The sequence below is a fragment of the Haemorhous mexicanus genome, chromosome 28 (genome assembly GCF_027477595.1).
Source record: "Haemorhous mexicanus isolate bHaeMex1 chromosome 28, bHaeMex1.pri, whole genome shotgun sequence".
NCBI classification, from domain to species: domain Eukaryota; kingdom Metazoa; phylum Chordata; class Aves; order Passeriformes; family Fringillidae; genus Haemorhous; species Haemorhous mexicanus.
Window position 1 is genome coordinate 4024123 of NC_082368.1, and position 26520 is coordinate 4050642.

General features: G+C 60.2%; 2 protein-coding genes and 1 long non-coding RNA gene across 4 annotated transcripts; 1 reads left to right on the top strand and 2 right to left on the bottom strand.

Moving 5' to 3' along the window:
- Window positions 1-2595: 2595 nt before the first annotated feature.
- LOC132339046 (uncharacterized) lies at window positions 2596-5839 on the bottom strand. The gene is made up of 2 exons (XR_009489598.1): window positions 5534-5839; window positions 2596-3387 (listed from the first exon to the last, which is right to left on the bottom strand). It is a non-coding gene; the product is annotated as an uncharacterized LOC132339046 (long non-coding RNA).
- Window positions 3381-14178, top strand: TNS4 (tensin 4). 2 transcript variants are annotated; one of them, XM_059869090.1, is made up of 12 exons: window positions 3381-3903; window positions 7522-7948; window positions 8099-8508; window positions 9325-9411; window positions 9844-9963; window positions 10222-10314; window positions 10582-10659; window positions 11052-11123; window positions 12077-12245; window positions 12521-12589; window positions 12804-12830; window positions 13358-14178. In XM_059869090.1, exons 1-12 carry the CDS (start codon window positions 3411-3413, stop codon window positions 13485-13487), a joined length of 2175 nt encoding a protein of 724 aa, XP_059725073.1. In that variant the 5' UTR covers window positions 3381-3410; the 3' UTR covers window positions 13488-14178. The 2 variants fall into 2 exon arrangements, with proteins under 2 accessions (XP_059725073.1, XP_059725074.1); XM_059869091.1 differs by lacking the exon at window positions 13358-14178 and having other exon boundaries at window positions 12746-12830.
- A 1694-nt stretch (window positions 14179-15872) lies between these two features.
- Window positions 15873-24662, bottom strand: IGFBP4 (insulin like growth factor binding protein 4). Its single transcript, XM_059869092.1, has 4 exons — window positions 24275-24662; window positions 18366-18520; window positions 18115-18249; window positions 15873-17863 (listed from the first exon to the last, which is right to left on the bottom strand). The coding sequence occupies exons 1-4, from the start codon at window positions 24645-24647 to the stop codon at window positions 17735-17737; spliced, it is 792 nt and encodes a 263-aa protein (XP_059725075.1). The 5' UTR covers window positions 24648-24662; the 3' UTR covers window positions 15873-17734.
- Window positions 24663-26520: the final 1858 nt, after the last annotated feature.

The window sequence follows — 26520 nt, forward strand, 5'->3', positions numbered from 1 at the left end:
GGCTTTGGGAAGGGCGGGCGGTTATCGGGGTGTGCCCGCCCAGCCCTGGCCCCGGGGCACCCGGCTCCTGGCAGCCGCACCCAGCAGCGCCCTGCAGCCCTCCAAACACAGCACCCCACCTCCTGCCCCACGGGGGTGATCCAGTCCCCGTCTGACACCCCCAGTCCGGCTCGTTTTCCTACCTCAGGGGTGGCTGCCAAGAGCTGGGGTTACCGGGCTGAGGACATTTCTAAGATTGTCCATCTGCATGTGAAACCTGTGACTTGTCCCCTTCAGCTCAGAGAGAGTTGTGTTCCACAGTCTGCTTCCAGTAGCAGAAACTCTGCCATTTCCAGTCTGGTTGTGCTTGTGCCAGCTTATTTCCATCTTTCTGTGCTAGCCTTGAGTTAGCTGAGACAACAGAGCTCCTTCCCTGGAATTTCCATACAGCCAGTGGATCTCCCAGGCCTGGCTGAACCAGCCTGTCTGGGCATGGCTGCAGTGCTGGGGTTCCCTCTGCCAGGGCTGCTCTGATTCTGTCCCAGAATCAGGGCACAGAGCCCCGGGCATGGCTCACGGCACAGGCTCCTACCTGTGCCCATGCCTGGCCTCTCTTCCCTGCCCAGGGGGCACAGCCAGACCCTGCCCAGCCCTTGCCATGGGTGTGCCATTCCCTGTGCCTCCCCTGTGGGGGGGTCCTGATATCTGTAGGTGGCATTTGCCCACAGCTGGTGGCCAGCAGCCACCCTGTGATTCCTCCTTTACCTCAGCCCCTCTTCTTTGCTCCTCCAAGCACAAGAGCCGAGGCTCCAAATTCCTCTGAGCAGCTTGGGAGAGCTCTCACTTCAACCCAGAGAAGGGAAGGGAGGAGAAATGAGGTTTGGAGGCTAATTCTGGCAGCATCACACTTGAGAAAGATCAAAAACTCAGGGCAGGAGTACAAGAAAGGAGGGAAGCTGTTGCGTGCATGCTCCTGGAGGCCCCGACAGCCCTGGTTCATGCATCCTGCACGTTATTTCTGTACCTACTTAAATTAAAACCAGCCTTGTCTTGTGGATGCTGACTGGAGCCAGGCAGTTCTTCTCCCCAGGGGAGAATCCAATTTTCACTCCATCTCGCTTGTGTTTTTGACCTGGAATGACTCTGCTTTTTATATTTAACAAAGGCTCCCTCCGAGCCTGGTACCACGCTGCACTTCTCACGCAGAGCTGGCACTGCTGTGCCACACGGTGCCCCATGGGCGGCTTCCCAAGGTGGGCATCTGCTTACCTGGGCTCTGACCTGCATCCCCTGGCAGAGCTGTGCTGCCACTCCTGAGGTGGCAAAAACTTTGTGGGCAGAGCCCTGGCATGGCCAGCCAGGAAAGGGAGAAGGGGGTCTGGGTGCCAGCCTGCTCCTGCATCCACTGTGCCCTGGGGCTGGGCTCTGGAAATGCCAAGGATGAGGCAGGTGCTGGTGCTGGCCATGGCACAGCCAGCAGGGAGGGCACTGTGGGCTGTGGCACTGCTGCAGTCAGAGGAGGGACCCCACTACCTGCAGCCCCCCACCCAGCTGCCCCCCAGTTTCTCACAGATCCCTTCCCAGCTGGTTCTCCACGGGGATAACCAGCTCCAGACTCAGTCCATCCCCTCTGGGAACTGGGGCAGACCTGGCTCCAACAGCACAGCCCCAAATTCCCAGAGGTTCCCACCTCTAGCAATAATTAACAACAATTCAGAGCTGCCTAATTCAGACTGCAGAGCTGCTTCCCTTCCTGCAGCACAGCCCTGCTCCCACTCCTGGAACTGAAAGCTCTCAGAGGCTCAGGAGACACGGCGGGGGCCGGGCTGACAGCAAGGTGAATGGGTTGAGGTATTTATTCACTCCCGCAGCTCTCGGAAGCCCTGGAGAGGGCTTTGCGTGCCCTGACCGGCCCGGGGCCGGGGGCTGACAGCGGCAGCAGACAGCAGCGATGTTTGGCTTCCAATTCCCTACGCCTGATGAGCTCGGGGTGTCCCGAGTGTCTCTCTAGCAAGAGCTGGGGCTTCTCCAGGGTTATATAGCTCACCCAGGGCAGAGCTGCCCCGCTTGGAGCCACCCTCCGCTCCTGCTCTCGACACCTGGCAGGGTAATTAGTCACTGATTACGGGCGGTGACACTGGGCACCGGCCCAGCTCCTGCCCGCGCCCACGGCGCTGAGGGACTGCCTCGGAGCAACGTGTCTGCTTCCTAATCCTGTGACTCCATCGTTAATCAGCCCGGATAAGAGAGTAAATAAGTCTGTCATTGGAGGCTGGTGCAGGACAGGACAAATATTTTACTAAGTGTAGCCCTCTGTGATCCGCACAGGATGTGGAGAGGGAGCCCTGAGCTGGGGCAGTAACTCCTGCCAGCAGAGCTTGGGCTCTGATAGCCCGTGGTCCCCAGCAGTGCTGCCCTCCCCAGGGGGCAGAGAGGACAGTGGGGTGCTGGCACAGGGACTCTGCTGGGCCTGGATGTCCCCAACATGGAGATGCTGGGCTGCCACCGTGGGTACAGAGGGGTGCAGGGTTATTGTCCTCATCCCAAGGCAAGGGGGTGAAGGTGGCAGCGTGTTGCTGAGGGACAGCTCCTGCCCAGCAGCAGGGGAGCAGCAGCTGGGGGAACCCCATTTGATTGTTGATGTAGCAGGACAACTTCCCCACCTCCAAACAGCATCCCAAGACCCTTTTTCCCAGACCTCTGAGGAAAGCCAATCTCATTCCATAGGGGTTTATAATGGGGAATAAAAAAACCATTTTCTGCCTAAAGCAAAGTATTCAAAGCCTATCTGCAGTCAGATTCCTCGAGCAGCAGCACCACTGAGGCAGCAGCCACGTCCACAGGCTTCCAGACTTGTGTTGTACCAGGAAAATAAAATCCTGGATTAGCTGTACACCCCCTTGCAGGACACTGCCCTGGCAGGCAGCTCCAGCTCTGCCCCACGGGGCTCCAGCCTTGCTGGCTGTCCTTGGCTGCCTCCCGGGGGTCAGGGTCCCATGGGGAGGCTGCTAGAACCTTCATTTCATTCTTAATCCAGAAAAATAAGCAAATAAAAGCAGGATTCCATTTTAGGCCTTTGAATCTTGAAAAGCTGTTGCCAACGAGCCTTTCATGTGCTTGCCTGGCTACGCTGTGGCACTGGGAGCAGAGGCTGGAGGGGCTGGAAAAGCAGGACAGGGGGACTTGATTTCATATGAGCTGAATTCCAGCTTTCACTCCAGTGGAAAAGTCCATAAAAAGGGGATTTGGAGTCTGCTCCTGCCCGGGGCATGCCTGTGTAACCACTCCTCTCTGCATTCCTCAGATTCTTATTCCACTGGAGACTGGATTGAAGACGGGGTCTGAGCTCCCTGCTGGAGGAAGGAGGCAAGGAGGTGGAGAAGGAGGAGGTTTCCTTTGGCCTCTAAGCTGTGAAACCGGAAAACCAAAGCATGTCACAGGTCATAGAATCCCACGTGCTGCGTGTTGGGCAGACTGTGTGCATTTCCTCACCCGAGGAAAGCAAGAGCCTGCACCCAGCAGGGTACCCCAGGCTGCCGGGCAAGTACGTCTACTACTCCACAGAGAGCTGGACTGACCCCCCCTCCATGGTGCACCCCAAAGCTCACCTGCTCCCCAGGTATGGAGCCCAGCCCGTGCAGCAGCATGTGGCTGCTCACACGCAGGGGAAGGACCAGCAGAATTCCTCCTTGGAGAGACCTCCTGCCCCGTGCCAGCTAAAGGAGGAGGAGAGCACCAGCACGGACCCTGAGGATCAGCCAGTGTCTCCCTCCCTGGATATAACCATAGAGACTCTCAACCAGATGATCCTAGAGATTGATCCCTCCTTCCAGCCCCTGCCGTGCAGGCCAGTGAGGGCTGCAGGCCAGCCTGCTGCTCAGGGTGACACTGCGGCCACCAAGAAGCAGGAGCAGGAGGCAATAGGTGAGGCAAAGAGGATCAGAGTGGGGGACTGTGTCCTGACATCAGGGTCTCATAATGAGCCAGAGTTGTGTATCCAAGCTCTGCCTGACTCCAGGGCTTCCACAGTGAGGGCTGCAGGCCAGCCTGCTGCTCAGGGTGACACTGCAGCCACCAAGGAGCAGGAGCAGGAGGCAATAGGTGAGGCAAAGGCAGCACTGAGGCCACCAAAGCTCCCACCTGGTGAAAATCAGAGCCTGGTTGGGCACACACCGGTCCCCTGGACCCACACAAGGTCCTGTGCTCCTGGGGAGGCTGGAAATGGGCACCAGGGACATTCCCTGCTGTCCCCAGGGAGATCAGTGAGGGGGACTGTGTCCTGACATCAGGGTTCCATACTGAGGAGCAGGAGTTGTGTGTCTGCCTGACTCCAGTGCTTCCACAGCCCTGCTCTGGTCACTGTTGGCATGTCTCATGTCCAGGCAGCTCAAAGGGGTCCAGAAAGGAGCAGGGAAAACAGCTTTTAGTTCTACCTGATGTTCATTTCCCTGCGCTTGAAGAAAACAATTCTCATTACAAATGGGACTTGCAGCTGTTGGAAAACTTCTGATCCCAGTTGTCACCACCAGTGACAGGCTCTGGGTGCCCAGTGAGGACCCTGCTCCCCTCAAGGGCAGCAGAACCTTTCCCAGGGTCACACTTGACCTGTGGGAGCACACAGATTTGCAGCCAGATTTCCAGGGCCCTGGGCTAAGGTATCGAGTGTTGCACAACCATCCCATTTAAGTGTTCCCAACCCTTTTGCCAGGGAAATTCTTTTTCCAGAGCTTGTGCACTCCCTGGGCAGCATACCTGGCATAGGCAAGGCACCAGCAGCACATACCAGCCCTGTCTCTGCTCACAGTGCCTTATGTGACCCCTTGTGCAACTCTTCCCTGTCACCCCTGCAGCCCAAACTCGGATTTGTGATCCAACTGTTCCTGCCTGGCCTCTCCTGCTCATTTGGGGTGTTCAACACCCTGTGCATGGGACAGCCCCAGCACATGGGGAGCTGACACTGCTGACAGGACAGGTCTAGGGCGGTTCAGGGGCCTCAAGCCTCACTGCTTCCCAAAAGATTTATTGCCCATCCTTGTCTTTACACATGGAAATACCTCAGTCCCCTGTCTTCTTTCAGTCCCCAGGCTTCTTTCCACAGTAAGGTCAAATGTGAGGATGTTAAAGACAAGAAAAAAATATTAAATTCTCCCTGAGCCCTCATGCAAACACAGGGAGAAGGATGAGGTGGGTGTGAGGCTCCTGGGCACTGCAGGAGCCAGGCAATTCCAGAGCAGACAGTGTCCCTGCTTCCTGCTGGGATGGACAGGGTGGCCTTGCAGATAAAATACTGTGACAGAGTGCAGATCCAGCTCTGGCTGCTCAGTGCCTGACCCATTCCACTGCCCCCTCCATGCTCTGCTCGGGGGCTGGAGCCCCAAGCAGCTCCTCAGGTAACGTGCTAGTGGTCTGGAGAATCTGGCTGCAAGCGTGGAACTGAACATCTGGAAAGCTGGCCACAAATTCAGTGGGGAAAGCCTCACTCCAGCTTTCATTTTCTTTGAACAGCTCTTGGTTTTTTACCCAAACTTCCTCCCATAGTGCAGCATTCACTCACCTGCTCCTGCTCCAGCCCTGCAGCCTGTGCCCAGGTGTGAGGGTGGCAGGGACAGATGCCCAAGACAGGTGAGAGGGGCTCGTTCTTGTCTCGTCTAGTGGAGACCAGGAGGAAGCCTTAAACATGGTACTCCATCCTGATGGGTCCCTTCCAGCTCAGCACAGTCTGTGAAATGCTGCAGCAACAGGAGGCACCTTCATGAGAGGCACAATTCCTTCTGGATCCTTCTAGTTCCTAGAGGAGAAAGGAGATCTCAGATCTCGGCTTGCGTGATCTGGGCTCTGTGCTTGTGGCACTTTTGCCACTCCTTGATGCTGAAAAACTTGCCAAGGTCTTGTGCAAATATTTGAGGTTTAACCACAGGTGATAAGAGGAGCAAAGGCAGAGAAGTAGGAGGTAAAAGGCCTCACGAGCCTGGTGCACAGACACTTGTCAGTTCTTTGAACAATTAAAATCCCCATTTCCTTCTCCTTTGGGGGAGATATTGACAAAAAGCATCTGGCCAGCTCGCTGCAAGGGTTTGTGCACTGGTGCCAGGACATGTGGCCACAGAGCTGCCCCCAGGCTGGGCACTGGAGGAGCTGCTGCTGGCAACAGGGCTGTGGAGGGGCTGGCTCTGGCTCTGTCCTGCTGTGATCCAGCTGTGTCCCCACTGGGGACCAGCCCTCCTGGCACACCCAGCGCCTCCTTGGCTGTGTTTATCCAATCTCCTGCTGGGATTGGCACAAAGGGGCTCAGGGAGTCACTTCTGTACAGCCCTGTGCTTTTCCTGCTCATCCAGCTCCCTGCCCCGGAGCTCAGGTTGCTGCTGGAGCCAGCAGCTCCCACCAGCAGGTCCATCAGGACCTGTCACACCGTGGGCAGGGAGCTCAGGGCTGTCAGAGCACTTTGTCTTTGCTGCAGCAAAAAGGATTTTCCCTTTCTGAGGAACACCTTTGAGAAGGGGAACTTTCCTGAACTCCATGGCAGGGCAAGAACCAGGAGCTGAAAGCAAAGCTGGGCACGTCTAGACTGGAAGGGAGGTGCACACCTCTGGCTCTGGAGTGATTAAGTGATTAACCACAGGAGCAGCTTCCCTGGGATGTGATGAATCTGCCACGGCTGCAAGCACTCAGATCAAGTCAGAGTTGCTCAAAGGCCTCTTCCAGCTCAGCCAGAAATGCTGGCTTTGTCCAAGGAAGCCTGGACCTGAGGTGCACCAGGCACCCCTGGTGCTGGCTGTGAGGTCCCACTGAGGGTGTTGGACAGGAGATGCTGTGAGCTGTGTTCCCTTGTCACTCAGGGCAAGAGGAGGGGCTGGCTCTGAGCACAAAGAGAAGGAAGAATCCCACAGCAGGACACAGGCACAGAGACTGCCTGGGAAGTTACTGCTCCAGAGAGATCTGTGCAGGGTGGGAGAAAGGAGGGAGCAGCCAGCTCCTGCCTGGGTCTGTGCTTGCTGCCAGCATGGCTGGTCCTGTACACCAAGAATGTTCTATCTGCCCCTGTCCCACGTGGATTTTCCACTGCCTCACTGCCCCAGCTGTACCTGGGGCCAGGTGACATCCCCTGCTCCTCTGCCCGGGGTGTGCAGGGCCACCCTCCGAACCTGACGTCACCCCGGGGGGAGCAGCCAGGTGTTTTTCTCTTGAGTCAGGTACAAACAGAGCAGCTGCTGGAGGGAACACCCTCCTCTGGCTGCAGGTCTCAGCAGGTCCTGGCTGGGTAATGCTGGCGAGGGGGGTCTGAGCAGCCAGACGTGACCGCACGTAACCCCTTCCCTGGGAGCCTGCCAGCACGGGGGGGTCACTTCACCTTGGGGTCTGTGAGGAATCTGCCCTCACAGGGTCTCAACAAAGGGCACTGCTGGGCCCCCAGCCCTGCAGAGGGGGAGCCAAAATTCCCAGCAGGAAGAACAGACACATGTTCCTCACAGAGCTTTGCTAAGGAACCCAACTTGCACACCAGATCCTTCATGACCTCCTCTCTCTCTCTCTCTCTCTCTGCAGACATCAAGTACATAGAGCTGACACCAGGCAGAGCCACGGGGCCTGACCTGCCACAGGGCTCCCCCAGCCCTTCGGGCACCCCCTTCTCCAGGTCCCCTCAGACCAACAGCTTCCTGCCCCAAAAAGGGGCACTGGGAGGCAAATACAGCTCCAGTGACAGCGTGGTTTTCTCCAGCCCACCCGGACCCCCGAGCCCCCAGCCGGCCGCCCTGAGCTGCAGCAAAGCATCCGAGAGCACCAGCGCTCCCTGGCAGTGCCTGGCAGGACACACGGACACGGTGTCCTGCAGCCCAGGGGCCCTCAGCACCTCCCCAGGTGTTGACAACCTGCTGAAGCCCGTGCAGGTGCTGAGGGCCCGGCAGAGGGGGAGCTGGGTGTCCCAGCTCTCCACCAGCCCTGGCTCTGACACCAGCTACATCCTGGGCAGGTAAATGTCACCTGTGCCTGCTGGAGGGGGCACAGGGCAGTCCCTCATTCCTCGGGCTGGCAGATGATGCCCTGCAGGGTTGGTGCAGTGGCTGGCATGATCTCTGTGTGGGAATAACCCCCTGATCTCTGCTCTGTCTCCCTCCTGCAGCAGCACCCACTCGCTCCACAACGACGACTCGGATCCTTCGGCCGCTGCCTCCCTGTCCCCTGCCAGCTCCCTGAGCAGCCCCTGCTCCCCTTCCTCTGCCGTCGTGCCTCAGCCCAGGGAGGCTTTTGGCCAGAGCTCCCCCCAGCCCCGGGCAGGGAGCTCCCCCAGCACCTCCCTGGCCCAGAAGGGCCAGGCCAGCAGCTGCCCCCCCTCCATCCTCACCTCGGCTGCCGACATCCCGGTGCTGCTGGTGAACGGGTGCCTGGAACAAGGAGATGGACCCCCCCAGCTGGCCAGAGCCCCCCCCAGCTGTGCCACACAGCCCCCCCTGGCCGGCTGCAGCCTGGCCTCGAGGCCTGGGGGCCTGAACAACGCTCAGTCAGCACCCACCCTCAGCTGCCTCTCAGACAGTGAGTCACGGGCAGGGTGGGGAGCAGTGCACAGCCCAAAACTGCTGGGAAACGGGGGGCAAACCCCATTTTCCCTCTGCTTTAGCTGCTTATATTCCCTCTGCTGATAGACACAAAGGATGAGAGGTGCTTGCTGTGTTTCCCCATGGTCCAGGTGGTCTCCAGCCTGAGGGTGGTGACCCAGGATTAGGCACGGCTTTCTGCCCACCACTGTCCTGGGACATGGGCTCAGCAGCCAGGAATGCTCTGCTCCCTCCAGGAGATGCAGATGCACCTATTTATAGTACCTGAGAATGAGAAGCATCATTCTTTGCTGTCCTGTCCTGTTTGCAAACCCAGAGCGGGCTGGGAGGAGGGGTTGGGGTTCCCGTTTGCTCTGAGGACACCAAAAGGTACCAGGGTTCACAAGGTCCCTCATTCAAGGGCAGACACTGGGGCTATTGTTCTCTGGAGGAGATGAGCAGAGGCAGCTCTTGGGGCAGAGGGTTTTAATTGGGATCCTTGTGGGAATAGCAAGAGGGTGTGTGGGTCAGATCCTGGTGTAAATCCCATGGGCCAGTGGAATGTGCAGGGCTGGGCAGGCTGGCACTGCCAGGGGATTCCATGTGACCCTCTCTGCACTACATCACAGCCTGCCAAGAGAGATAATTACATGGAGAATGAGCTATTCTGAGGAGTGGGGGGAGAAAGGATTCAAAAGGATTGAAAAACCTTCAGCCCTGGCCACCCTGAGAGAGAAAGGTCTTTGCTGGGCTCTGCCATCTGTGCAGGTCCTTCAGGTTCCTGCAGGCCTTGACATCCTGTGGTCTCTTGCAGGTCCCCTGAAGGCTGGGCAGCCCACCATGAAGTTTGTGATGGACACATCAAAATTCTGGTTCAAGCCAAGCATCAGCAGGGACCGAGGTGAGGCAGGGAAGGCTCTATGGGTGTGACCCCACCTCGGGCTCTGGCCTGTCCCCAGAGCTCTCTGGTGTCCCTGTGGGGACTCAGTGGGGGCAAATCACTGGGGGCTGATGGGTGTGGAGGAACCCTCTCAAGGGTCGTGTCATGGCCCCTCTGTGTCCTCCAAGCCCAGCAAAGCTTCTCCTGCCCGTCACACAGCATGGCCTGGGCAGGAGCTGAGTGTCCTGGGGACTGCAGGGACCTGTGGGACCAAGCCAGGGCCCTGCAGGGACGCTGCAGTTGGTGCCACACCAGGGATGTGCGAGTCCTTGGCACATGCTCCAGAGCTTTTGCTGCTGCTGCCAAGGAGGGACTCCCTGCAGAGCAGCAGGGCACAGGGCAGGGAGTTTCCACCTGTTGTGTTTGGCTGAGCCCCTGCCTGTGCTCTTACAGCAATCCAGCTGCTGAGGGACAAGGAGCCGGGCACGTTCCTGGTGAGGGACAGCACCTCCTTCCGGGGCTCCTTCGGGCTGGCCATGAAGGTTCCTGGCTCTCCCTCTGGCAGCCAGACAGGTATGGGGGTGCACAGGGGGGTTGCTTCAAGGGTTTAAGTGAAACTACTCAAAATAAAGCCACAGAGAAGCCACAGCACTCTGCTGTGTGGGACGTGCTGGTGGAGAGTCTCTGGGTGCCCTCTTCTCACAGGGGCTGGCACCATGATGGTGGCACAAAGCAGCTCCAGTGATGCCCTGGGACAGGACTCTGGGGTGGCCAGGGGTGACACAGTGGCACTGGGGCTGGTGCTGACGCTGATTGTGGTTCCTCTTGCAGGTGAGGAGAGCAGTGACCTCGTCCGGCACTTCCTCATCGAGTCCTCCACCAAAGGGGTTCACCTGAAGGGTGCCAGCGAGGAGCTGTATTTTGGTAAGGACAGTGCTGTGCCCACAGCAGCCCTGGCAGCCCCAGGAGCTGTTCCCAAAGCCCCTGGAAGCACCAGCCAGGACCAGGTGAATGTGCTGCACAGCTGCCAGCACAGGAACCCCCCAGGTCCCGCCTGCTCCTCCCTGACAGTGAGACCGTGGCTCCAAAGCAGGAACGTGAGCTCGCTGTTGGGACACTGCTGCAGGGTGCAGGTGTGTGGGTGGGGGGTTCCAGGCAGCAGCCCCCCCAGACTCACAATTCTGGTTGCAGGGAGCCTCTCTGCCTTCGTCTACCAGCACTCCATCACCCCTCTGGCGCTGCCCTGCAAGCTCAGCATCCCCACCCGAGGTAGGAGATGCAGCAGGAGGGAGGATCCAGGCGGCCCCTCCCGCTGCTCCGGGGAGGTGGGCGAGGTCCTGCTGTGGGGAGGGGTCTGAGCCCCCCTCCAGGTGCCTGCCAGGGGCTGCTCCCCTGGCTGCAGGTGGAGCAGGGACCTGCAGAGCTGACCTGGGGACGGGAGGGTGGTGACTCCTTTCCGCTGGGGGCAAGGGAAGTAGGAGTGGGAGATCAGAGGTGAATGGAGAGGGAAATGAAGGACAATTAAGTTAATTGCTGCTCTAAACCCCTGCAATTAGAGTGGTCCTGGGCCTTTGAGCCTCTTGTGAGATAAGGAACGGCCAAAGAGGTGAGCAGCTCAGCCTGGCCTGTGGCATCACTGCTCCTGCTTGTCCCTTGTGCAGATCTCGCTGATGGAGGGGACAGCCCTGACTGCAGCCCTGAACCTGCCCTGTCCCTGGCCAGGAAAACTGCAGGTGAGGACAGGAGCCAGCTGCTGGCCCTGGGGACAGCCTTGGGCACTCTGTGACAGCAGCAGGTCACCCCTGTGCAGGGGTGGGCACTGGTGTGACATTCCCCTCAGCTTCCCCCATGGGGCTGGAGATAGCTGCAGGATTTCTGTAGATTTTTCCCTGGGCTGAAAGGGAGCCTGATATTTTTAAGGAAAGGAGACTTTGGGTCCTCAGGTTGCTTGAAAATGCAGTTCTTGAGGTCATGAGGCTGAGAAAAGACCCCCAGGTTCCACAGTTTTAAAGAGTTCCTGATTTTTAAACCTCTCTCCTGAGGGCTTCAATGGGGGCGGAACAGCTGGAGCTTTAGGAGAGGGATGGGCAGTCAGGGGCTGGTGAAATTCCCTTATAGGGCACATGTGGGAATGACAGAGCAGGATGGGGAAGGGTCTGTGCACCTCAGCCTGGGTGGGCTCCAGGTGAGAGCAAAGAATGAAGGGCAGGAGACCACATGGATGGGTCACAGTGCAGGCTGGGGAGCTGGGGACTGCTTTGTTTTGCTGGAAATTCTGAAAAATCAGTTGGCAGGCTGGAAAGTTTAGTTTGACCCAGAACAGCCCTTTAAACAGCTCAATCAGCCTGAAATGTCATGTTTTAGGTTGGCCGTCAGCCCTTCGTTAGCTTGGGGTATTTCTGCTTTTCATTAAAGGAAATATGTAATAAACAGAAAAAAGAAAAACCCAGCAAATGTGACATTTAGAAACGGGAAATTAAATACTTTGACTTTTACAACAATTAGTGCAAAGAATTAAAGCAAACCAAACTAAATTAGTGAAGAATTTCTGAGTCACCAAATCTTTTAATTTTCGTCAAAACAAACCTGACCCGGGCCCATGTGAGGGATCTGCAGGATGACCCCGGGGACCCAGCCCTGGCTCTGGCCCGGGTCACGTCCGTGCTGAGCTGTGCTGTCCTTGCAGTGTGCAACGTCCTGTACCTCAGCTCGGTGAATGTGGAGACGCTGACAGGAGCCCCAGCCATCCTGAAGGGCATCTCCTGCACCTTGGAGCTGGAGACGCTGCCCACCCCTACCCTGGTGCACTTCAGGGTGATGGAGCAGGGCGTCACGCTGACCGACGTCCAGAGGAAGTAAGAGCTTGGATGGCCCAAGGGGGGTTCATGGAGAGGCAGCTCCCTCCTCACCTCCCAGCCTCAGGAAAACCTGTCCTGGTTGGACAAACTCACTTCACCATCCAGGGATGGATTTGACACCTTAGCAAGGGGTGCTGTGGTTGGAACCAGCTGCACTCAGGGCTGGGGTTTTGGGATGAGACCCTCAGTCTCCCACAAGCACAACAGGATTTGCAAATTCCTGTCCTTTCCCAGGCCCTTCCCTTTCCTAATGATTCCCTCTCCTCTTCCAGGGTGTTTTTCAGGCGACACTACCCCTTGGCTGCCATCAGGTTCTGTGGGATGGACCCTGAGAACAGAAAGTGAGTTTTGGGCAGCTGTGCCCGTCGGGGCCACCCGCTGTGCTCCCTTCCCTGTGGTTCCCAGTGCCTCTGCACCACTTCAAATCCCAAATCCCATAAAACTGCCCTGGGCACACCGTGTTGGGGTGGATCTAAACATAACCCTTGGCTTTGCAGCTGATGGAATGAGTTAAACATCAGCCTCTGAGCAACTCCAATTCTGTTCTTCCCCCAGGTGGCAGAAGTACTGCAAGTCCTCCAGGTAAGAGCAGGGACCTCCCTCATGGAGTGGGGGCCTGGAATCCAGGGGAATGCTGCTGCTTTGGGAAGTGGCTGCATTGCAGAGCAGCAAAGAATGAGCTCAAAAATGAGGAGGGGATGTGATAGAAGTTACCATGGTGGCAGGATGAGGCGTGGGACTGATGGGTGAAGCTTTTGGGAAGGGTTGCTCTGTAAGTTTGGATGAGAGGCTTGGCTGAGCCCAGTTCTCCACATCCCTTCATGCAGAACCCCCCTTCCAAATCCCACAGCCTTCCCAGGGACTTGTGCTGGGTTCAGGAAGTGAGTTTATATCTGGCTCTACCTTGTGATCAAGAATCTTTTCACAGCTGGGGAAGCCTTGCCAAAAATGCTCCTCCCGGCTGCTTGGCTTCCAAGGAAACGTGATTGGGGAGCGGGCCAAGGTGGAATTGCTGGAACTGGGATTTGGCTTTGTGGCTGGGCTGGTTTCAGCCTATTTCCTTCAGATTCCTGGATGCAAACTGAATAAGCCTCTTTTCCTTCTCAAAGAATCTTTGGGTTCGTGGCCAAAAGCCAGACAGACTCGGAGAACCTCTGTCACCTGTTTGCAGAGTACGACACCGTGCAGCCAGTGTCCCTTGTCATCGACCTGCTCCGCCAGCTCCTGCCCAGCCCATAGGGACACAACCCTGGGACACTCAGGGCCAGCAGCTGCCCACACACTGCTGAGCTTCTGCTCCCCTTCTCCTGCTTCTGAGTTGCATTTTGGCAACAGCACATATTTCAAATTTTTTGTTATGCACCGTCACATCAGGAGCCTCAGCTAAAGACTTTCAGCTCTGGTGGGATGAGATGCTCCTGCGAGCCTCTCCATAGGGCACTGGCTGCCCCAGGGAAGGGATGGGAGCTGTGCTCTCTATGGAACCACTATCCCTCAACTGGACTATCTGCTTTGAAGGACCACAGTGCTCTGGCTGGGGTTTCCACCAGCCAAGAGGTCCCCTGTTCGTGGGGTGTCTGGGCTGGGGGAGGTCACGGAGCTGAACTGAGCTGAGCTCCCACCATTGGGGACTCAGCCCTGACACCCCAGTGCTGCAGGAGGGAAAGCCTGGGGGAGGAATCACCCCCTGAGCAGCACAAAGAGGCAGCTTTGCAAATCAAAGTGAATAAAATGACTAAGTCCTGCTGGAAACCTGCTTCCCTCAAGGAGCAAGCAGCATCCCCAGGCAGGAATGACAGAGCAGCTCATTTTTCCTGGTGCTGGGAAATTCTCCTGCCCTTTTACGCAGTGCGGGGTTGCGGGCGGGGCTCGACCTCCCAGCATTGCAGAGAGCTGGGAAATAAATGGTGACATTTCCATGACAGTGAAACATCATCGGGTTTTTGGAAATGACTTGCCAAAATTTGGGCTGGATTCTCAGATGACGTAAATTGGCAGGGCCTCGAGGAAGACACTGCTGCCACGATCTGCAGCAGCTGAAGGGTCAGCTCGTGCTGTAGCTCGGAGCAGAAAGCAGCTCTGAGGCCACCATGGTCTTCTCTACCTTATTTCTCATTTGGTGCCTCTGCTTTGGTTTAACTTTGGCCCCCATGTTAACAAACCCTCGCAGGGGTATTTTCAATAAAGCAGTAGAATATTTTTCAACCACACCACGAGGATGGCAGCAATGGAGACACTTGTTCTGCTCCAGAGCAGCTGAACAAATGCATCCAGGGCAGAGTCCCTGTGCTCCAGCCAGGCTGTAGAAGGGGTCCAGCTGTGGCCATTCTTGGCAATGACCAGAACAGATATTGGGGTCACTGCAGGGGGAGCATGTGGGGCACCAGGAGACAGCAGCAGCTTTGTCCCCTCAGTCCCTCTGCCCTGAGCTCTGCTCAGCCAAAATCCAGCACTGCACACTGCAGGGTAGGCTCAGGAGCTGATGCCCAAGGGACCCAGGTGCCTCTGCTGTCACCATCATGCTGCAGTGACCAGGGGGCTGCAGCTCCCCAAGGTCACAGGCAGCTTGGGCTGTGGGACCTCAGCCCTGAGACCCTGGGGCAGCCCTGGGACCCCCAGAGCTGGACTCTGTTGTTATCATGTTGCTGGTCAGGATCAGCAGCTGCGAATGGGGACAGGCAAAGGTTTTGGCTCCACACGGTGCTTTGGGGGTTGTGCTGCCCCCTGAGCCTGGCCAGCCCTGGTAGCCATCAGCACAGGGCCAGGGCACAGGGCTGGGCTCCAGGAGGCCCGTCTGTCGTGCCAGCAGATTTCTGGGCTGTCTGTATTGGCTGCAGCCCCATCCTGGTGCTGTTTGCACAACGCCAGCACCGCCCACGGCCCGGCTCCGGTAACCGGAGCATCAGGGTGGCGCCAGCCCGGATGGCACTGCCGGCCCCGGGAGCCACCAAACACAGACTCAGCGACCTCCTGGGCCATGACCCCGGGCAGAACTGGCTGTAGACACTGGGACAGAGCCGAGCTGTGACCGGGAAGTGTGCGCCTGTCGCAATTCCCGTGCCTGGGCATCTCCTGTCTGCATCCTGACACCCTCCCCAAACACCGAGCGGGGCTGGAGATGCCCGGTGCGCCCTGGCACCAGCAGGCACCTGCACATGTGCCTGGGGCTGCGGCTCGCCAAGGCCAGCAGCGCTGCCTGGCCACGAGCCCGCATCCCTGGAGCAGCTGGTGCCTGTCCCAGTGTGCCCCTGAACTTTGAAGCCAGTCCAGGGTCCCCTCCCCAGGCTGGCGCCGTCGCCGCTGCTCGGTGGCGCTGTGTAGGGCGACAGTGACAACCCTCCCGGTGGCACCGGTGGAGACGCTGAGCCGGGAGTCATGAGGAAGCAAGAAATAGTTTCCCACCCCATCCCTGCTTAGGGAAGTTCTTCCAGAGGCTTGTAGGCTCCTGGTTTTCCAGGGCTGCTGAAGCCCAAACCCAGAGCAGGTCCTTGGGCAGAGGTGGTGACCAGAGCCTGTCTCCACACCAGTGGGACCCCACAGCCCCCTCGTTCCTGCTCTGCCTCCCTCCCCTCCCATAATTTAAAGCCATAAAAGATAAAACACACTCGATAGAAACACATCAAATAACGGGAAATTAAATACAGTAATTACCTTTTTTGAGGATACAAAGGTTCAAGTGTACTGTAAAAGGTCGGTGCTACACGGGAATCTGATGGGACGGGCTTGGCCCGGGAGGGACGGACAGGGACCCCTTGGGCTCCAGGGGACACGCTGTGGGTGGGGGACACTGGTACATGGTGGTGTGTAAATACAGCCCTAAACTACAGGAGAGACGCTACGAGTCGCTGGAGCCCTCGGAGCGGGACACAGAATGTGCCCTGGGGCATCGGCATTGTCAGGAGCCCCCAGACCAGGAAAGGCCCTGCTGGACACGCCCTGCTGTAGACGGGGAGCGGCCGAGGCCGCCAGGCTGGCGCTGCCGCCGCTCTGTGTCCTGCTGTGGTGCTGCCCCAGGGGACTGGCACCGGGACTGGCACCGGGACTGGCACCGGGAATCCCTTCCTTGGTGCAGGGGCTCTGAGGGGTGGCAGGGACAGGGACCCCCCTCCCCCCCGAGGACTGTCCTGGTAAATGGACTCAGTTTAGAATTTGTGTGTGAGCAGGGCCACGGGCAGCCAGGGCAGGCAGGGATCTGGCAGGGCCCAGGGCAGGCAGGGATCAGGAGGGCAGAGGGTGTTTCACTAAAACTGAAATGCTTCGTTCCCATTGGGGGGCCTTGGAAAGGACAAATCCACATGGAAAACCAAAACCTACCACTGAGGCCATGGAGCCAGAGGGTGGGTCAGGAGGGGATTGGGGAAGTCCCCTCTGTCTTTGGCACACTTTCCATGGCATTTTTATGTGAAAAATTTCCATCCTAGCTTGAAGAAAAACCAGGTACAAAACCAGTGACAATTTCTCAGCTGAGAACATTGTGCTGGTGAAATCTGCAGATCCCATCATGGAGACATTCCAGAATCCATCCCAGTTTTGTCACATTGGCCAAGAAGAGAAGACAGGAGCCATCACCACAGGGGATGAAGAATTCCAGCCTTGGGGCCACACAGTCACTTATTAGATCCCACCAACAACATTTTTTAAATACTAAATTTTGGGTAAGGAAGAAAAAACTCAAACCAAAAGAAGCTCTTCCCCCTGGGATGCATTTCCTGGGCATCCCTCACCCCTCCTCCTTCCCCTAATGCTGCTTGCCTGGGGATCCTGACCCCCTCACCCCAGGAGGGAGGAAGGGGAGACAGGATGGGTGGGAGGCTTTGCCCCTGCACAGGGAGTGGGATGGGGCTGGGCCGTGGGGAGAAGGTCCTGGGCTGTGGGGCTGGGGGGCTGCAGCAGGGAGAGGGAAGGTCTCTTATTGCTCTGAGCAGCCACACTGCCCTTCACACACACACACTCAGGGTGGGATGCAGGCAGGGGGGTCTCTCCAGGTCCCCCAGTCCTTGCCTGGGCAGCCTCCCGCCACCAGGGAGGGCAGGACGAGGCACTTCTGCTGCTGCCCGTGCAGAGGTATGGCATGGAGGGCACTGAGCTGCAAATGCGATGCTGCCACCGCACCCCGCGAGCTGCCAGGTGTCCAAGGTTACCTGCGGGGCCAGGCTGAAAACCGGGGGTACCACGGGGCAGCAGCAGCAGCAGCAGCATCAAGGGTGCCCCCCACCCACTCCACCCAGGCAGCCCGACCCCATGCCCGGGGCAGCATCATCCAAGCCGTGTCCGTGCGGGGTGGAGGCGCGGCCGGTGCTCGCCGCGGTCCCTGGCGGTGGCTGATAGTGGTCATGGCGGTGCCGCGGGCACGGAGCGCGGCGCGATCCCAGGCGCATCCCGGGCTCCCCCGGCACTGCTCAGCAGTCACGTCCCCTCTCCTTCTCTCCCAGGCAGCCCCGGCGGGGGTCCTGGCCCTGCATGGCGCGGGGCCACCGCGGTCACGCTCACATGCTGTCGGCCAGCTGGTGACAGTCCAAGTCCCCCTTCAGCTCCAGGAAGCCCGGCAGCTTCACCCCCGTCTTGCGGTCCACACACCAGCACTTGCCCCGCTGCCCGTCCAGCGCCGGGTGACACTGTGGGGATGGCTTCGGTCAAGGACACCCAGCTTGGACCCCAGGAGCTCTCTTTGGGGCTTTACCATCCCACCTGGGGTTTTTTAAAGGGCCCCCAGCACCCGAAGGGCGATTCCCACCAAAGCCGGGAGCCAGGCAGGCTCTGCCATGCCTTGTCACTGTCCCCTCCATCCACGCCTCCCTCCCAGTCTCACCTTGGCTCTACAGAATGCCCCTCCCAGTCCCCTGTGACAGGTCAGAGCCCATCCTACCTGCTTGGGGTGGAAGTTGCCGTTGCGGTCGCAGTTGGGGATGGGGATGACATAGAGGTCCTCGTGCGTCCGGGTCTGCGAGGCCGCCAGCCTCTCCAGCGCCCGGTGCAGCTCGCTCTGGCACGAGCCCTGTGCCTGGGGAAAGGGAAGGCTGAGCTGCTCGCAGGGCTGGCACATGCTCCTGGCCCTCAGCCCCAGGAGCCCGACCCTGGAGCACCCTCCCTGCCCTGCCCAGCCCTCCTGGTGCTCACCATGACGCGCGTGTCCTCGCGGTGGTGAGGGCTCCCGCTGCTGCGCATCTTGTTGCCGTTGTTGACCCTCTTGGCCTGCTGCTTCTGCAGGCACTTGCGGTCATGGATGCTGCAGGGGCTGAAGCTGTTGTTGGGGTGGTCAATCTCCTCCTTCTCTGCAGAGACACAGACCAAGGGGGCTCAGTGCCACAGGGCACAGGGCAACCCTGGGGGTGGCAGAGCGCCCACGGTGCCCCAGTGTCCACAGTGCCACTTGCAACCCAAGGAACAACATGCAGTTGTTTCTGGAAGGTGCCACGTCACCGTCTCTGGTGACAAGTGTCACTCTGGGTCCATCCTGCCGCTGCACTGGGCAGAGCTCCCTGCAGCGCTGGAAATGACTCCTGGGAGTTTTTCCTACTCATTAGCCACAACTAACAGCTTGTTGCCATGTGTCTGTTATTGTAGGGTCACAAATGCCTGCTGCGAGTGCTGGGCAGGGGCTCCAGTGTGCTGGGTCTGGCTGTGCCCTTGCCAGCCACATGTCACCAGGTGCTCACCCACAGCACTGGAGCTACAGGCCTGGAAGGTGACACACTGACAGCAAGCTCCAGGACGCCCCCGGTGCCTCCCAAAATCTGCCTCTAGGAGCTGCAGTGGCAGTGCAGGCACCGGGGCGGAGCTGAGCCCCCGCCAGGCCCGGGGCAGCACCGGGCGCCACGGCCGGGAGTGGAGCCGCGCTCTGCTGCGGGGAACGGCCCTCGCCAAGACATGAAAGAAGAAATTCCTGGAATAAGAAAGTTAATCTCCCGCGGGGCCGATCCCAAAAGACGGCACTTGGCATCCCTGCCTGTGCCAGGAGCGCAGCCAAGCTGCCGGCCCAGATGTTGGCAGCTGGACAGAGTGTCATGAGACGAGTGCTCGGCGTGACTTTAACTTTTTAAAAAGCTGCCGGTTCCTCTGGTTTGGGGCCTGTGAAGACTCTGTGGAGGGGGGACACCCCAGGAGCCAGGGTCCCTCCTGTGCTCAGAGCTGCATCAGGCACAGCCCAAGCATTCTTTTGCCCCCCAGTTCACCTGGGCTGTGCAGGGAAGTGGCTGTGCAGGGAGATTATCGTGGGGTTGGGTTTAAATGAATCAATATTGGAGCTGGCAACAGGGAAAACTTTCCCAAACCAGGCAGGGGGTGGTCACTGTAGAGGGTCACACCCAGGGGCTCACAGTGCCAGTACAGGGACTGTTGGGGGACACCTGGCACTGGTCTTTCCCACAGGCAGGCAGAGGGATTAAAGCCACAACTTCCTGCCCACTGTATCCTCACGGCATCCTGGTCCTGATCTCCCACCAGCACCTTTTGCCACGGTCCCTGCAGTGCAGGGCTCCTGGCCCAGCTCCTGGGGGCCCGGTTAAAGTCCAGAGCGAAGCCCCAATCAAAGCCCCCTCCCTCGTGGGTGTTATTTGCTTTTTGCTTAATCTGTCCATTTTTTTCCAGGAAATAGCTCATGCCCTTGAAATTTGAAACACGAACCCAAAGTCTCCAGGACCCTGCACAGAGCGGTGCCAGCGCCAGCCCCCGGCAGCACCAGCCACGAGGCTGTGGCGCAATGGGGGCGCTGGTGGCAGAGCCCCGCCGGGGTCTCGGGGGTTCTGGCAAGGATGCTCCTTCCCTCTCCTGTATCCCTGTGGGGAGACACACAGGAAGAGCTGAGCAGATTTGGCACCCGTGAGGACCACCGTGCCAAAGTTCCTGCACCTCCATGCGCTGCTCCCACGCCGTGGAAAGGCAGGACCGGGAGGCAGCGGCGCTGCCCCCGCAGGGGAAGCCCTCACCGATCGCCGGCACGGCCAAACCCCTCTCCTCCCCCCGCCAGCCGCCTCCAGAGCATCAAATCTCCCGGCTTAAATAAAACCAGATGCCAATAACATTTTCATAAGGTCACATGAAACGCCGGTGCCTCCGGGCAGCGAGGCGGCTCCTGACAGCGCTCGGGACCCGCGGTCCCCGGCTCTCACGGCAGCTCCAGCATCCCTCCCTCCCTGCCGCGCGGGTCGCCGCTGCCCTCGGGGTTACTGTCCCCCTGCTAAGTGACACACAGCAGCTCAGGGAGCCTCTCGCCACCCTGGAAATCCGACTGGACCAGAAAACTCGGGACCCTCAGCACAAAGCCTCGGGAAAAGCAACGTGTGCAGAGCCCAGAGCTGCCACGCCCCACACTGCCCTGATGCCACCCAGTTTGCCACTTATGCATGGGCACCAGCACCCTGGAGAGATGGAGGGAAGGGGGGGTCCCGATTTGGCCAAGGAAAGCCTCTCTGCTCGGTTTGGAAAGGAAGTGAGTGCCAAGGGGATGGGAGGGGGGGGCTGACCTCGCTGGACACAAAAAACAGCCGCCTGTCCCGGGAGGAGGAGGAGGATTCCTGCCGGCCTGTGGACAGGGCACACAAACGAGTCATTCAGCATCGCCTTCAATTAACGGGAGCTGCAAATGAGGTTGGTCACGTGCCGAATCTGTGATTCACAGCGCTGAGCCCGAGGGAGCGGGGAAGGGCTCCGGCTCCACCGCGCGGATCCCGTGGGAGCAGAGCCGGCGGCAGCCAGCAAAGCCCTGCGACCTCGTGTGTGTGCCCATGGGGACAGACAAGTGCCACTGACCCCCACAGCTCCAGGCCGGCTCCCCCCTGTGCCACCAGCCCCAGCATCAAGGACCTCAAATGCCTCAAAGGGCAGAAGGGACATCCACTCCACATGTGTGTGGCTAGCATGGCACAAGCCACAGCGAGCCCCAGCACTCTCCATGTCCCTTTCCAGAGCTCCCAGTGTCACCTGTGGGTGGTCCTGGCAGGACCGTGGCAGTGCTGGCTCTTGGTTTCCTGGGCTCTCAACTTGGCAGGCGCCAGCACTGGGAGGGCCGTGCTCTTTGTGCCAAGTGCTGGCAGAACGTGGGGAGCCAGGGATGGGGGTGGCAGGGGTGCAGGCCCAGGCACCTACTGCCCCTTGGCCTGGGATGCCAGCTGGGAGCTTGGCCCGTCCCCATGCCGTGCTCAAACACGGCTGAGCACCTCCCACCTCAGTGCCCAATGTGGGACCGAGGGAGGGGAGGTCAGGATGCAGCAGAGAGAGTAAGGAATGCAGGTGCAGGTGATTCCCCAGAAGGACCAGAACCTTGCCAGGAGCAGCACCCAGCCTGGAGAAACCCAAGTGTTGGTGAGCCCCCACCCTAGGGGACAGATGGGACATGGCTGAGCCTTGCCTGGCAGAACGCAGCCTTTCCTCTCTGCCTGTGCACTGTCCAGCCACGGCTCAGCCACCACCATTCCTCCCAGTCACTGCACACAGAAAGGAAACAGGATCTGTCCCAGCTTACAGAGACCACACGGGATGAATGCAGCTCCCATGGGTCAGGTTTTCCCAGACATAATCATTTACCCAACACTAAATCACTCATCATGTGTGCTGGGGAATATGTCCTCACCTCCTCCTGGCTGCCACACATGGGCTCAGCCACCACCACCCACCGGCTGTGATGGAAAGCCATGGCTGGGACCTTCTAGAGCCGGCCCCTGCAGAGGGTTCTGGCTGAGGAGTGGGATCCCACAGCCAGCCAGGAGCTGGCAGGGCCAGGAGTGGGTGGCAGGAACAGGGTCCAGCACAAGGTGCCCAGACCCGCTCGAGTAAGGTGAGCAGTCACTGCTCCCTCACCTCCTAAGAGTCACATCCCGTGGGTGCCACAGATCCCGGGTGAGCAGAGAGGCTCTTCCTGGCTCTGGAGCCGGGAACCATGTCCGACTGCTCACAAAGCCCAGCCCCCTGATCCCAGCCTCTTCCCTGGAATGCGGAGCCCCCCGGCCAGAGCCCCCAGACAAAATGTTTACTGTGCGAGCTGCGCGTTAACCGCTTCCCAGCCGCCGGCACCGCTCGGCCCCGGGGCCGCGGGCGCAGCCAGGGGCACCTGCTCCTTACGGCCCTGCCCCTCAACAGGCATTTAATTCCCTTCTGCTGGATCCGAGGGGACACATCAGAGGCACTGCCCACACCAGGATGCCCTCATTGTGCCAGGCAGGGCTGTGTGGGGGCGAGGGAGCCTGCAGCCCCCAGCCCCACACTCCCACCGGGGGGATGTACCACTGGGACGGCATCCAGCAGTTTGCTGTGTCCGGGACACAGGGGCTCCTGCTGCCCTCTCGCCCATCCTGCTGCCGGTGAAGCTGCTGGCTAGCACAGTGCCCGGCGGGCGACCCGGCTCCCATAGCCACCCACCCATCCCCAGCCAAGCCAAAACACCGCGGGAAGGAAGGGAAAAAATGCAAGTCTGTTTCCTAAAGGCTCTGGGAAAAAATGTTGCATTACACAGGGCACGGCCAAAACCAACAGGGCTTGGCAGCACGGAGCAGCCCCGGGCCAGGGAGCCCAGACAGCTCCTGCAGGATGTGGGATGAGGACAGACAGGCAGGACAGGGGGGCTCCAAGCATTCCCAGCCAGCTCCTGTCCCGGCAGGGGGATGGCTAGAGGGGCCACGAATGGCACTCATCACAGCAGGGATGCCAGAGGAGCTGCCATGGATCAGACATGCAAGGAGGGAGTGGAAGTGGGATCTAGCCCCCCGGATGGGCAGGGACAAGCATTGCTCCAGTGCCTTCTGCCCCTCGGGGAGCTCCAAGTGACCCCAAGTGGGGACCCAGGGTCAGGTCAGATGTAGATTGTTCTGGGCTGATGCTCCCCAGCTTCAGGGGACACAGTCCTGGTCACAGCCTGCAGGATGGGAAAGGGGGACCACCAATGGACCAGGTCCCCACACTCATTCCCTGGGAGCAGCTTCATCGCCATGGTGTGACCTGCACAGCTCTGGGGTGGGTTCCCACTGCTGGCTCCACTCTCAGACCCCAAATCCTGCCTGAGCACCAGGGGCGTGGCAGAGGGGCACCACCACCACCTGCAAGGCAGACAGAGCACATGGGCAGCAGCTCCTCCAGCCTGGCCCTGTCTGGCAGGGCAGACACAGCTCCCACACAGCTCCCAGCTGGACCTGCCTGGAGGGAAGCAGGCACCCCATGCCCTCTTTCCTGTTTCCCCCCAGGAAACAGGGGGGAAACAGATCTGGTGCAGCCAGACCCGCCAGCAGCATCCCAGGGGTCACTGGGCAATGGGAGCTGCCCTGGCAGCTGGGATGTGTCCCCAAGGGCTGCAGGTGCTCACGGGACACTGTCCCGCTGTCCCACGGTCCAGGGCCATTGCAGCCAGGGCACGGCAGGTGAAGGTTCACCTCTCCAGCACATGTGGTGCCAGTGGCTGTGACACCGCTGTGCCCACGGTGGGTAAGGATGGCACAAATGTGAGCCACTTGTGCCAGGTCTCCTGCAGCCTGTCTCTGCTCCTTCCCTGGAACATTCTTCCTGCATTCCCATCCTGTGCTGTCCCATCCCATCCTGCCTCTCAGAGTCATGGAATTGTTTGGGCTGGAAGGGACCTTAAAGACCACCCAGTTCCACCCTCCTGCCATGGGCAGGGACACCTTCCACCAGATGAAGTTGATCCAAACCTCATCCCATCTGGCCTTGAACACTTCCAGGGATGGGGCATCCAGAAATATTCTGGGCAACCTGTGCCAGAGCCTCACCGCCCTCACAGGGAGGAATCTCCTCCTAACAACTAATCTAAATCTTCCCTTTTTAGTTTAAAATCCTTCCCCTTGCCCTGCCACAATCTATCCGTGTAAAAGTCACTCTTCATCATTTTTATCAGCTCCTTCTAAGTAAGGGAAGGTCCCTGATGAGTCCAATCCTGTGGCCACAGCTCTTGCCGAGTGAGCAGGGAGTGGGTTGATGCCAACAGGGGTCATGCCACTGCCCCTGTGAGGGACAAGGACCTCCAGGCACCCACCCAGGGTACCCACCCTGGGCACCCACCCTCTGCCGCCCCTCCGCCGCCTCACCTGGGGGCTGGAGGCTCTCCTGGATGGCCTCGACGTCGGCCAGGTCTGTGCAGATGCCCTGGCCGTGCATGAGGGTGCGGAGGGGCCGGGGCTCGCCGCGGGGGGGGTAGCAGCGCAGCCCCGCACCGCAGCGCGCGGTGTAGACGCCGCAGGCGGTGCCGCGGGGCAGCGCGCAGGTCGCGCAGCACCCGCAGCCCGGCTCCCGCACCAGCTCCGCGCAGCCCTGCGGAGCCTTGCACCGCGCCAGCCGCTCCTCCGAGCACGGCGGGCACTGGATCGCCTCCTCGCAGCTGCCCGGCCGCGCCGCCGCCGCCAGAAGCGCCAGCACCACCGGCAGCACCGGCAGCCCCGGCAGCCCCGGCCCCGGGCGCATGGCGGCCCCGCTCCGGCCCCGCTCCGCGGCGCTCGGCTGGCGGCGGGCGCGGGGCGGCGGCGGCGGCTTTATGCGGCTTTATGCGGCCCCTGGCCACACCTCCCGCCGCCGCCACCGGGGCCACCGGCGGGGCCGCCCCCGTCGCCACCGGGAACCCACCGGGCAGCGACGCTCCCCCCGGCGGCGGCCACACCGGCACCGGCACCGCCGGTGGCTTCAGCGGCGAGGCCACCGGCGGGGCAGCCCCGGCGCCGGGCAGCGCGGAGAGCCGGCCGGGAGCCCCCGGCCCCGCGGCACCCACCCGAATCACCCGCCTCCTCCACCCCTGCTCAGTCCCGAGAGCAACCGGGACGAACGGGGGTCACACCGTGCGGGGCTGCAGAGCCGGGAACGCGGCCAAGACCCCTGGGGTGGGCTCCGGGCTCCGGGTGTGGGGGGTCCCGGCGGGAGGAAATGTGCTGCTGACATGGGAGCACCCCGCACGGCTCGGCCCCGGTGTGTCCGGGACGGCCCAGGGCGGCCCCCCGGCCCCCCGAGCCCACCTGCCCCCGGTTCCGCAGCCCCCCGCGCCCCCCGCCCCGCACAGCCCGGGATAGGTTGAAGGCTGCCGGCACCTAGTGGCTACTCGGGAAAAGCGGGAGCGGGCGGAAGCCCCGGCTGCCTCCTGGGACCCCGGCCCCGCCAGTCCCCCTTCCCGCCAGTCCCGGCGGGAGCCCGGAGACGGCGGGGAGCAGCCCGTATGCCCGGGGGACAGTGCCCGAGCATCGCCCGGGGCTAGTGACCCCCGAGCTGCGCCCTGGGGCATCGCAGTCAACATCGGGCTTGGGGCAACTGGAGGGACCTGTCTGGATGTGGCGAGGGGGGCGTGGGCACAGCACGGGGGTCTTGGATGTGGCAGGGGGTCCCTGGTGGGGGGGTCAGTGCAGTGGGTGGGACAAGAGGAGCAGAGCTGCCTGTCATGCAGGCTGAGAAGCCCAAACTCATCTCATGGGTGAGTACATCAAGTGCTCAAACTGGCATTTTGAGGCTTGAGTGACAGCGCTGGTGGCACTGCCACCAGGGCTCTCAAGACCATCTTCTCTCTCCCGTGCAGGTGAGTTGGGCATCAGCAAGTGCAGGCAAGACAGGGGCAAACAGGGTCTGTGTCCCCCACACCTCCCAGCCCCAGGCCCCACAAGGTATCCTCACACAGCACCACTCTGAGCCCCTGCCCTGCCTGGCACTGCTGCACAGTGGCCCTGACTCGGGGCAGAGGCACCAGCCTTGACTCAGTGTCCCAGCAGAGACCAAACCCAAACAGGTGCCCAGTCCTGCTCAGGCTGTGGCACCTTATCAGGCCCTGGCAGCACTGAGTGCCCGCCAGGGAGATTGTTGTGTCTGCAGGCAGTGGGGGCACGCAGGGGAGGACAGTGTTCCCTCACCTCTGCCCAGACACTGCTCCTCCAGGTCCCTGCCCCAGCACCATCCTGTAAAACTGAGTGGGGCTGGGCTGCTGCCCCCCACAGTTGTGCTGCTCCCACCCCAACACAGCTCTGAGGATGGGCAGGGGCTCAGTGCTGGTGTTTGGTGCTCAGGTCCTTGCCTGGGACAGCCCCATGCCCCCAGTCCTTGATGGGATCCTTTGGGATTTCTGAGGCTGTGGGGGCCCAAACTGGCTGCTGCTCCTCAGTCACACACCCAGCAGGGTCTGGAGCTGCCACAGCCCTGGGGAGAGGTTGCAGGCCAGCAGGAGCAGGAGGGGGCTGGGGGTCAGAGAGGGCTGTAGCCCCCACCTGAGGGTGGCTCTGATGAAACCAGTGAGACTCCAGGCCCTTTGAATGTACTTTGGGACACCGTGCCTGCACAGCTACTGCAGGACTCCAACACCCCCTGC

Bases quoted from the DNA above. Each gene is read 5' to 3' on its own strand.
- IGFBP4 (XM_059869092.1), bottom strand. From the start codon at position 24,647: ATGCGCCCGGGGCCGGGGCTGCCGGGGCTGCCGGTGCTGCCGGTGGTG. The intron at 18,521-24,274 runs GTGAGGCGGCGG...GTGTCTCTGCAG, and splicing joins GGAGAGCCTCCAGCCCCCAG to AGAAGGAGGAGATTGACCAC. The intron at 18,250-18,365 runs GTGAGCACCAGG...CCCTTTCCCCAG, and splicing joins GCGAGGACACGCGCGTCATG to GCACAGGGCTCGTGCCAGAG.
- TNS4 (XM_059869090.1), top strand. From the start codon at position 3,411: ATGTCACAGGTCATAGAATCCCACGTGCTGCGTGTTGGGCAGACTGTG. The intron at 9,412-9,843 runs GTGAGGCAGGGA...GTGCTCTTACAG, and splicing joins AAGCATCAGCAGGGACCGAG to CAATCCAGCTGCTGAGGGAC. The intron at 10,660-11,051 runs GTAGGAGATGCA...TCCCTTGTGCAG, and splicing joins GCTCAGCATCCCCACCCGAG to ATCTCGCTGATGGAGGGGAC.